Below are 12,409 nucleotides of genomic sequence, written 5' to 3'. Positions count from 1 at the left end.
AATGTGCATTCTTTATTCTCCTTAAACTCTATACATCATCCTATGGGACATCACCACCTTTATTGCACATGTTTCCTTTTCCTTAAGTTATACATCATTTCCTAGAATACCACACTTAATGTGCATTCTTTATTCTCCTTAAACTCTATACATCATCCTATGGGACATCACCACCTTTAGTGCACATGTTTCCTTTTCCTTAAGTTATACATCATTTCCTAGAATACCACACTTAATGTGCATTCTTTATTCTCCTTAAACTCTATACATCATCCTATGGGACATCACCACCTTTATTGCACATGTTTCCTTTTCCTTAAGTTATACATCATTTCCTAGAATACCACACTTAATGTGCATTTTCCCTTTTCCTTAAACTCTATACACCATCTACAAAGACACCACACTTAATGTGCATTCTCCATTATCCTTAAACTCTGTACATTATCTCCACCCTTAATGTGCACATCCTTCTTTTTAAACACTATACACGACCTACTAGGACATCGATAATGGTTATCAATATGTTTGAGAATTAAATAACGTTCAAATTAGAAAAACGATATTTAATTATTGACGTTAGTGTGTTTCTAAAAAAGTGAGAAATCAAATAGAACATTTGTACTCATTATACAGAAATTTGAAACTTTTATAACAATAAATCAATTTCAGAAGTTCAACCCAACTATTGGCTCATACATTAAAACTTATCGTGTTTCGTAATTTGTTAAAAAAATTATTTTACCAACTTGTTAAATCTAACAAGCAAGAATCAAAAACTGAGATTTACTTTCGGCTGATAGACAAACACTTTCAGAGATAACTATGGTCTAATGAAGGCAAATTCTGTGTTTAGCAGGTTTTTACCGTTTGTTTATTGAAATAAATATCACTATGAAATATTATCTGTATGAATGTAACTCTAGTCAAGTGAATTCAGTGACGTACTGTCGAATAAAGGACTGATGTTATCGCTGTGTTAAAACAGTTACCCATAAGGCAGAAATTTATATCACGCAATAGACAAATAATTTGTTTTTAGAATTCCACAGGCCTAAGTATTTGCCAAAAAAGGGACACTTACCAATTTTCCGGCATTGTGTACAGTCATGTTTAAAGTTACACTGATCTGCCCATCTCTGAGCCACTTCAGCAAGTTCTTTATCCCAACTCTGGTAAGAAAAACATGATAATAAAGTAAAAGGTGTAATAATATTCATTAACTTTTACTAAAAATGTATACTTCTGTTATTAGCTTTTACTAATCTGTCATCGAACATGTGAGAATTTCTTAAAGAGGGAAGGTCTGTATAAAAACGTTTCAAAATTAACACTTTTTTCATATTGACTGCAACAAACTTATGAAAGTATTTGTGATTTTATGCGAACAAACAATATTAAGATAATAAATATATTTTTGGAATGTTTAATATGCTATAATTTTCTGTTAATTCAAATGTTATTCAATAATCTGATAAGATTTGATAATATGGCCATTTGCACATTTATACTGTTCCATATTTAAAATTACATATTTACCATTTTTCTCATATTGGAAGCCTCTGGTTGGTTGACTTCTTTACCAGTTGCTACACGTTGTCTAAGTTCATTGTGAGCTTGCACGATTTCATTTATTTCGGATTTCGATACCAGTCTCTGGATGATTTTGCAAGAAGCGTCTTGGCCCTTATATTTACACATAGTATGGTCCGGATAAATGTTTTTATATTCGCATGAAAATACCGACGTTAGTTGGTATAAAAATATTGCAGATACCACTGAAAATACGACGTTTGTGGAATAATATTCCATTTTTAGCTGTAAAGTTGAATCTTAATTTTTTTCTGTGAACTCAATCTGAGGAAGAAAAGAGAAAAATATTAGAGGAAGTTCTTCGCACAGACATCCTGTATCCAGCACAGGAATGAGCCACTAATTAGCACTAATGATACAACTGAGGATAATGCTTGTTAACATTATGTTAAAGCTGTGAATATCAAAACATATCTTTCTCTACTGGAGGCTGTACTTTGATATGTACATGTATATATATACTCGCACACTTAATGTAAGAGTTAAATTTTAAATGCAATTTTAGTTTTGATTCGAGTTTCTTACGTTTCTTCTAATACGAAATGCTATCTTATCGACAGAAACTCCTGAATAAATTTAAATGAAATGTACGTAAATGATTCAATTTAACTAAAGAATATATTGAAAATTGTAAACTAAACAAATCTGTTCTCTCATGCCAATATTGAATTTGTCATAAAGCTCCTTATCTCAATAATTCACTTTTGTTCAAATGCTAGAGAATAGGTTCAGTATTGGGAACTGCAAATTAATTTTACAGTCATTAATGTTAACTTATATAAATGGATCATTTGCATTAAGAATTGCCCCCCAGTAGCACAGCAGTATGTCTGCGGACTTACAACGCTAGAATCCGGGTTTCGATACCCGTGGTGGGCAGAGCACAGATAGCCCATTGTATAGCTTTGTGCTTATACAAATAAACAATAAACAAAGCATTAAGAATTGCAATAATTATATGTTGTTTCAAAACAGCATATTCCAAAATACTGCATGAATTATAAGCGGTTACTGATTATTTCATTTAATTCCAGAGTTAACAATAGGGTCCGTCAGCTTTATAAAAAAAATTGGCTAAACTATTTGAGTATCAAATTTAATTACTTTGTTAAAAGGTCCACAGTAACTCAAGAGCCACACAAAAGTACCACCAATATCGAAATTAATCCCAGTACTGAGGTAACTCGTACGTTTTATACACGTATAGAAGATGAATGATTTCACATACTTTATGATTTTACAGGAAAAACATAAAATTATTCAATATGCTGCCCGTATGTGGACCACAACGGTAGTAAACGACATATTACATGTTGTTGGTAAATTGAAGATTAAATTAAATAGAATCAACAGTTAATCTTAAATTTGTGTCATATGTGTTTGAATTTTCAATGACAGAGAACTTAATAACCCATGCAGACTCCTCCCTTTTTGAAGTAACAGGTAATCACATTATACACGTGTTAAATAATTGTTATTTTTGCCTGAAATGATGTTCAGTCCAAAATGTTTGCTTTTTAGTTTATAGAAAGATATAAAACTTATTATCCAATACTGGTTTTACATTATTTACTTCCTGGGAAGTCATTTCATCGATCACATTGTATATTATGTAGAAAGGATATGGAAAGTAGATAAGAAACGTTTGGACATTAATATGCTACTTATTTACAAACTTATTAGCTAAATGTTACGGAGTTATAAACTATTATATTGAAGTAAAATAACAAAACGTATCCAGAGCAACAAATTTAGCGCATGCACATCTTATTTTATATTGTGGATAAAGACAGAGAGAATCATAAGTAGTCTTACCTTGGAAACCTGGAGCACCACGTGCTAATTCCTGGATGTAGATAACATTAGTGAAATTACTGTTTTCTTTTATACTCTGGTTTATGGGATATTCTCCACATATCATAATAACTACACTTCAACCCGTATATAGGGTATGGTAGAAAACTGTTTCCAATGTTGCGTTTAGGGTTTTTTCTAAGAACTGGAATGTTTTCTTGGATTTGATTTCCGGAGGATGCGGGAGGATGTTGGTTTCAAAATAATCATCAAACTCATCAACTATGGTCATTATATACTAAAAAAAAAGAAAAAAAGACAGACAATCCATAGGGGCTTTATATAGTCATTGAGAAATGTGGGTGTGTACAGCAGTGTTCTAAGTTCTGTTTGGAATATTTTCAGAACTCAGGTGTAAACAGCGCAAGTTGCTATTACTTATGTAGTGTAATAATGAAAGAACACAATAGACTATTGATTAAATTACTCGCTAATAACAAGTCCCGTATCACGTGACAACTAATGAATAAAAGTAAGGTTTTATGTAACCTCATATCAGTTGGTGCGGGTTATAAGTTATTCTCGTGTTTTTTCCTAGATATTTGTGAATAAATAAGAGACTTCTGGTGATTGATTTAGTATCATATGTGTGAAGTCTCATTTACTGTGTTGTGACAATTAAGGGTTTCTTTCCTGCACGAATATCGACCCCTAGTACTTTCACAATTCTCTGTGTTACAGGTAGGTTTATTTAGGCGTTATAAAACCTCAGACTTACCACTGAGCCAATGGGAAACAGCTAATTGTTACATCTAATCATTCGCATCATTATGTTGTGAAGTAATAAGCATTAGCCTCTCTCAGTGACTAATTTCTCGAAAAAATATTGATAACAAAGAACAAGTAACGAGCAGCGTAAGCTTATTCTTGGGTTGAAGAGCTACAATGGTAACTATTTCTGTAACTTATTTTTCCCTTCTCATACTTAAAGAACATGACACAGTTGTGTATCCCAATGGAATACTCATCACGTACATAAAATGTAAACTTTATCAAAAGGCAGTTCTACATTTTCAGTATAGTTTTTCGGAAACACAAGCGAGCAGAAATGCTCTGTTAGACAATAAAATATTCTAAAGTTAACCTAAAGTTAAATGACAATACTTTTAACATATTTCAAATTTTTTTTCAGCAGACTGAAGGGTTGAAAGTATACTTTGAAATGACGACTCCAGGAAATAAAATAGTCGATTTAATCTCTAGTTTGGCATACGCCTTTTTTTCTTCTCACGGCTTACAGACTATAAGTACTGTCTGACACTGGTTCATCCAAGATCATTTTTATTACAAATACTAGGTCTATCAGCTTCCAATGCTTCAAGAACTTTTTGAGTTCAAATCCTAGCTTTAATTGTTTTTATACTGCAAATATATACGTAAACAGTGTTTGGATGAACTTGTATATCTCATACTCCAGCCCAGTTGATGAGTTCTGGTGTTGAAAGAAGGGGTCTAATCACTGAAAATAAACATGTTTTTACACAACAACAACAAAACGGTTTCTTAGGTTGAATCTATAAAGAAAACCTCTTCATGGTAAATGTGAGGGTTTTAGCATGAAACGTGTTTGTTTTTACAGGTTTATTTACTGTACTTCAACGCTATTAAAATATGCTAATTTTACATAACGGCACTTATAAATCTTTTCGTCTTGTTGTAAAAAAATGTTTTTTTTTGGTGATTATGTACCTGGACCAATGGAACGAATGGTTTTCTGGGCAGTAAAAGAGACATTATACGAAAAAATACACCAAGTGCAAACAGCAATAAAAAAATTAAGCTTAAATAATCTAATATAACAAAATGATTAACATTAATTATTTGGATTATTTGGTGAAGATCAATTAATCAAGTACATTTCAAAAAGTTTAGGACAGTTGCAATATTTTGATGAGGGAACAGGCGTAATTGATTTGCTCAAGAATAAATAACAGGGTAACAGTAAGGGATTTACAGATCTATGTATCTATATATTTGGAATACAAATACTGTTAACGAATCCCAAAAAAGTGTAGATTTGTCTTTGTTTACAAATATACACCTGTTAATATATAAAATTATCTTGAAATCTAGAAAAGCGTATTTTCAATGTTTCATAGAAATAGCAATGTGATGTTCTTACAAATTGAAAGAAAAAATAAGAGTAATATTTAAAGGTTTTATGAAGTATAATGTTTTGGACCAATTCTGTGCATAATCATAAAGAACTTCTGGGAAGAATTCCTTAATAAATATAACTTCACCATAAAGCATGTTTTCCAGTTGTTCAAATTTTGTTTGACTTATGTTTAAAGTAGGAATTACGGTAAGATCCTAATGGAGATTGATTATAAAACATGAACAATTTTAAGCTGTTTTAATCTCCCTGTCGATTTAATTTATTTGTTGTCAAGAGTAATGGTCCATCTGTGCTCGCCTCCCCCCAGTGGCACAGCGGAATGTCTGAGGCTTACAATGCTAGAAACCAGATAGCCCGTTGTCTAACTTTGTGCTTAACCTACAAACAAACGAACAAACCCTCTGTGCTCTGCCCACCGCGGGTATCAAAATCCGATTTTTAGCCGTATTAGCCCACTAACTTACCGTTGAACTATTTATCTAATATAATACTAACTGTATATATCCGAAATGTTCCGTTTTCATCAAACGGAGGGAACTGATAATTAGGTATCGAATATTCTATCCCATTTAATGTTCTTGAAAATACGAGTTGTTTGTTTTATATGTCGCCACGTTCAACTGTAGTCAAGATAAGGACGATTTCTCGTAAACAACGTTTTGATTACTTAATGTTCCTCAGTCTTCAACTGTACTTATGATAAGGACTATTTGCAGGGAACAAAATCCTAGATTCAAGTCACTTGTGTTATCAACTGCAGTTATACTTGTGATATGTTTAGGTTATTTAATACACTGGCATTTTCAGCTGCAGTGGATAAGACCTAAAGTCTGAGTTTTAGTTGTGCTTTTGTTCTGCAACATGATTCAGGTTCTAAATTTGATAATATATTTGACACTGTCCTAAAACGTACCTATATTATAGTTTACAGAATCTTAGGATTAGAAGCCTAGTCAAATGACAAGACTGTTCAACATTAGCAGAGTTTAGGTGTTGTCTTGATTTATTGCACTAACGGATTCATTATTACGAGTACAAAAATTTTTAGATTCTGTATTTTGTTTTGGCGGGTCTTGAGGGATTTTTTGTACCAATTGACACCTGAGTTGTTAGGGACAATGGAGATTTACTCACTGAAGAACATTTCAGAATGGGGTAGGTGACTTTACGATAACAAAGAAAGCAGTTAAAAACACGTACACTTGAAATTAGTTAGTTACAAATTATGCCGAACGAACTTTAAACATTAAGATAGCTTTTATATGCGGAAACATATGTCAGCTGAGTTCTTGCACAGATCTAAAAATGTAACGTTGGTAAAGTGTCTGGCGAAAACCTTCAGCAGATATTTCCTTTGCAACATCTCAACCAACAATTGGTACATATCTACATGTGCCGATGTTTCCATTCACCAACGTTATATTTTAAGATCAGTACAAGAACTCAGTTAATATATGTTTCCGCATATAAAAGCTATCTTCAAGTTTTGTACACCAAAAAAAAAAAAACTTTTCCAGAACTTTAAACAATAAGCCAATATTTGCACATGAGCAAATAAGAACTAAAGAGAAATTTCCTAACCATCAGAAAACTGAGTACTACAGGGTAAATTTAAATAAGCAAATGCGATCAGAAATTCTTAGAGTTTTATTTCTAAATATAGAAACAGTTACGGATCATCATATTACAAGCAAGAATATGTTTCGTAGTTGAATTAAGTTAACAAAAACGTTTAAATTTACTTTTTTTTATTACGTTGCATTAACGTTTCTCTAAGTTCTGTGTAATATAACTGAAAAAACATTCCAAATTCAATAATTTTGCATTACGTCATAGATGTTCACAGCAAGGGATTTCACAACAGACAAAGAAATGCTAAGCTATTTGTTCAAAATTATACTTTCTCTGTGCTCTTTATTGAACAACAAACTTCTTATACAGTGATCATTGCACAAAATATATTTTAGACAATTAACTATTTATCATCTGTAGTTGTCATTAAGAATTATATTTTATATGCTAATCCCACTAATTAATGGGTTTTTTTTACAAAATAAATAAAAGAACGTTGGATAGAGGTAAATTACTCGGGTTTAAAGGTTCAGCAAACTACACCTTTTTATAAAAATACCTCAGTTAGCTCTTATAAATCTTCATTAGGTCATCTCTAAACAGTCTCAAACACTAATAGAGACTTATTGAATCTTTAAGATTAATGACATTTGTTTTCTCAGTTTGTCAATACAAAATATTTTTACCTTAAAAAATGTCATTTACTTTAAAGAACCACATAAAATACACTTTAAGTGAAACTTCAAACAGTTTTGACGAAAATCCACTCTTCTTTACGATAATTTGGAAAGTGTTCAAATGTCACTCAAAAAAAAGATACTACATTCATTTCAGTAAAATAAATTATCATAGAGTAACGTATCTGTTCAGCCAGAGTTATTTAGTTATTTATCCAAATAACTCAGACAATTCAGTAGCAATAAGTTCTTATTTTATATCATCTGCAGCTAAAAACAGGAATGAAAAACTCACTAAAGTAGTGTACTTTTAAATTCCCAAGTATTAAGACGGATTATCTTTAATTAAGCTTATATTCGATGAAGTGACATACTGCTTTTCAAATAAACCTTTGCGTACACTTTCTGAAAAAAAAAACAAACTAGTCAATTATTTTTTACTCTAAGAAAACATAATTTTATTTCTTTGATTTAAGTTGATTGTCAATCGAGATTTTTAAGTTTTTTTTTTTTACTTTTCTTAACTTTTCGTAATTTGTTTACTGTATATATGAAACTATGTGGTAACCGATTCTTATAAATAATATATCTAAAGAATATTTACGAAGCAGTTAAGGAATTGCATATTTTTAATGATTAACCAATTAGAATAGAACAATGTAAGGCACTTTCGTGTGAAGGTTTACATTCACTTTAGAAGATTTCTACAATAACTAGTTAGTGTAGTTACTTCTTTCCAAATATTTAAAATTTACTTTTGCAGAACTTGAAAAAGTTTGATAAAAATAAGAAGTGATCGAATGCACGTAAAACATCTCTAAAGGAAACAAGCTGTGATATGAAAGACGGGAATAATAAGTAATTTAGAAAATTTATTTAATTCTTTCCTAATTAATTTTTAATAAAGAAAATAAAAGCTATCTGTCTATTTTGAATCATATTCATACATTTAATTTAACGAAAAGTTTTAAAAAAAAGTAAGCTATCCCAGAATCGTTGATGAAATAACACAGAGTCAGAAAATCAGATGTTCTGAAACACGTTGTTCGTAAATAAGGAAACATAATGACCCATTTGTAACCTTGTAGCACTACACATTACATTTCCACGCCATTGGTATGTAGTAGTATAGATACAAATGTAAACCAGCTTTTGCTTTTCATACTCTCTACAACTCTGTATGAACTTCAATATCAGTTATTTTATAAAAGTTAACTCTTCGTAAAAGGAACACCAAAACACACAACAATCAGTTATGTTTGTTAAAAAGATTGACGAACTAATTAAACACCAGGTGATTGTGAAGAAAAATGGTATGGAATATGATTTGCACTGCAATCTGTCACGTGTATTAAGTTTTCATGTTAATTAATGTTAAAAGGGTTAAATTCAATATTGTAACATGTAGGCTGCATTTGGTGACAAAAACTAGAAGCAATTGTCAGCAATAACAGCAACTAATAAAAGGTACTACGTTATAACATGCGATAAACTGTAAACACGTGGAAAACACACTGTGACTGTGAATTGATGGTGTGTTTATAATATGGAAAAATCACGTGGAAAATCAGCATCAAAGTTATTTTCATATTCTTGGTCACTGGAAATAAACGAGTGAACCGCAGAAGTGCACTACTCCTACGCTGCCGTCTCTAAGGCCTGCAGTTCTTCAGAGTGCATCTGGAGCCTGTTTCTGCGGTTTCGACGAGCATTTAATTTCTCCTTTAAACCCACTTCCATTCGGGCATGGTTCATGGCTTGACTCTTTTGAAAGTCTTGAACTTGCGTTTCATGACGTTTTTTCAACTCATCAATCTTGCCTTCAGATAAAAATACCAAATAAGCTTAATATACTACACGTAAACAAAACAAATCTAGCTACACTCATTATTGTATAACGTTCTGAAGTTAATTATCTATATATTATACAAATTCATAGACAAAATATTCTAAAGCTAGTGTGACGTATCTGCTATCTTATATTTATTTTAATATCGATGTTTATTTAATTTACATTTATATGTAGAAATGTACATAACTTATACTGTTAAATCTGTATTACAAAATTTCCGCATATTTATGAAAATTGTCGACAATTCTCGAGTGTAAGAATCAACAATATAAGTGTGTACGTAAACACTGGTGTATCGTTTATATTGTTACGTAAGCTGAAATATCGAGAAACTCTCCTCACGTCTATAAATATAATCAACGCGACGCGCCAAAAGACAGTATATATTATTAATTTGCTATAGTTGGTGTGCTATAAACTTTGGAAGCTATAACTATGATTGTTATAACGCTTATTAATCGGGAACTTCATATAATTGACCAGGAACGTTTATAGATTTCGAATATTAGGAACCATTTAACTTCAGCGTATTCACATCTGACATTAGTATTTTTACGAAAACATTATGTAACTTCATCGGTGAACAGCTCGGCGTGTGGCTGGCGAAGACCGAATAACACAGAGCTAGCTAGCTCCCTGTTAAGTGAATTGTATCAACATCTACTCAAAATTAATTCGCTCATCGTGAACACTCGATAAGATAACAAGGAAGTTCCAGACCAGACAGAGGACTAAATATTGTTTGTAAGTTTCTAAAACTTATGTACAAATATCGTTATTTGTAATATCTGTTATTGTTTGTATATTAAAATATATTTGTATTAAAAAAACTGTGTGTATCAATCTTGTTGGCCAGTGTCATAAATTGGACACGTTCGACATATATTTAATTTCTAAATCTAAGTTATCACTTAATTCAGTCTTAGGTTATTAAAAATTTTAATACATTACGTAATAAATTGGAGGCTTGTCCATGATAAATTGTAATACTAACACTAGATAACTCTGACAATATTCGTTTAAACAAAACATTTTTGCTGAAGTTGAAAACAAAATTAAAACGAAATTTCTGGTTGGGATGATTTAAAAACATGTTATATAACAAAAGTAACAAGATTAACGCTGCTTATAATAAAGGACTAAGATACCTTCTATCAACAATATTGAACGTTAAAATGGAGTAAAATAATGACTCTATGAGTTTTCCTCCTTTTTGTTTTTTGGAATAAAGTATACATCATGATGTTTCCCCTGTTAATGAGGAAATAAATTAAATTCACTCTAATTATTATTTTGCACAAAGGTTCTCGATAACCTCTTTTTTTCCGGTTTTTTTTCTAATTCCTTTTTCCCCTTCTGTTTTGCTGTGCAATTTTAAATAAATTATGAACCTTACAGTAAATAATTTTTTTTTGAATTGCTTTTAAACCTTAAATTAACCTCAAAAAGAAAGGAATGCTACATACGAAAATATTTTATTTAGATTCGGACGTGTGCCAAACGTATTTTCTATTAACCATTTAAAATGAGTAAATATTTAATACTGTTAAAGTTGTGACGAGTTACTTCACACTTATAAGAATAATTATAGATTGAAATAAAAATAAGAAAAAGAAAATAACTATACTTTATTTATGGATTTATCTAGATACTCTAGAGAACAATTATAAACGAATACTTTGCAGCCGAAAAGTACCTTTAACGCAGTCATTATAGAAAGCTCACCTAAATTACCTGGAAAATACGTAGAATATTGTTTAACTACCGCTATACCCGCCATTTGTCCACATAGATGAATGGGGTTGATTTGTTTCTAAATTCAAACATAATATTTACCAAATATTTAATCAGACGGAGAATAAGCCAGTTTTTTTATTTGTTTCTAAACGCAAACACAATCTTCATGAAATATTTCACTATCAGACAGAGAAAAAGCTTGGTCTCTATTTTTTTCCAAAATGTAAACATAATATTTACCACATATTTCCTCATCAGACGGAGAAAGAGCTAGGCCTTTAATTATTTCTAAATATAAACATAATATTTGCCAAATATTTCTCATCAGACGGAGAAAAAGCCAGGTCTTTATTTGTTTCTAAATACAAACATAATTCTTAAATATTTTTTCATCAGACGGAAAAAGGGCTATGGTTATATTTGTTTCTAAGTGTTAAAATAATCTTCACCCAGAATTTCCTCATCAGATGAAGAAAAACCCAGGTCTTTATTTGTTTCTAAATACAAATATAAACCTTACCGAATATTTCTTCATTAGAAGGAGGAGGAGCAAGATCTGTTAATGGCACTGGTGTTGGTGCTGGAGGCATCTGTAGTCCCGGTGCAAGAGTACTACCCTAGTATAAGTGTTTATAAAAATATCAGTTCTGATGTGATCTTTTTTTAATGATAACATTGTGATTAAAATTTTTTTGAAAACTCCATATATTTCAATATTGCATGAGTCTTTTACAGTACCTTACTTGTCTGGTGTTGCGACGATGATGTTTTATGTGGCCAGTAAAATATCCATTATGGAAACGCTAAAACATTGTTTAAGTTATTAAGATAATGTTTTATGTGGCCAGTAAAATATCCATTGCCCACCACGGGTATCGAAACTCAGTTTCTAGCGATGTAAGTCCGCAGACATACCGCTGTGCCACTGGGGAGCGCCTTCTAATGAACATAAATACATTGAAATCGTATTCGCGCTTGGCTTTGAGAAAAAATAGTTCTGTGAAC

At 31.3% G+C, this 12,409-nt stretch overlaps 2 protein-coding genes across 2 annotated transcripts in view; both read right to left on the bottom strand.

Moving 5' to 3' along the window:
* The window catches only part of LOC106460010 (CRISP/Allergen/PR-1-like), a 4,984-nt gene extending 3,283 nt beyond the window's left edge, over positions 1 to 1,701 (bottom strand). The window contains exons 1-2 of the mRNA XM_022386601.1: positions 1,540 to 1,701; positions 1,085 to 1,172 (exon numbers count right to left, since the gene is read on the bottom strand). Coding sequence (XP_022242309.1) covers positions 1,085 to 1,172; positions 1,540 to 1,701 — 250 coding nt within the window. The remainder of the gene's footprint in view (positions 1 to 1,084; positions 1,173 to 1,539) is intronic.
* Positions 1,702 to 8,861: 7,160 nt separating this feature from the next.
* Positions 8,862 to 12,409, bottom strand: part of LOC106460009 — a 22,193-nt gene continuing 18,645 nt past the window's right edge. Inside the window, exons 10-11 of the mRNA XM_022386611.1 lie at positions 11,925 to 12,021; positions 8,862 to 9,635 (exon numbers count right to left, since the gene is read on the bottom strand). Coding sequence (XP_022242319.1) covers positions 9,454 to 9,635; positions 11,925 to 12,021 — 279 coding nt within the window. The 3' untranslated portion in view covers positions 8,862 to 9,453. The remainder of the gene's footprint in view (positions 9,636 to 11,924; positions 12,022 to 12,409) is intronic.

This window comes from Limulus polyphemus, unplaced genomic scaffold, assembly GCF_000517525.1.
Source record: "Limulus polyphemus unplaced genomic scaffold, Limulus_polyphemus-2.1.2 Scaffold693, whole genome shotgun sequence".
NCBI classification, from domain to species: domain Eukaryota; kingdom Metazoa; phylum Arthropoda; class Merostomata; order Xiphosura; family Limulidae; genus Limulus; species Limulus polyphemus.
The sequence above is the reverse complement of the archived record's forward strand: the minus strand, read 5'-3'. Positions and strand labels throughout refer to the sequence as shown.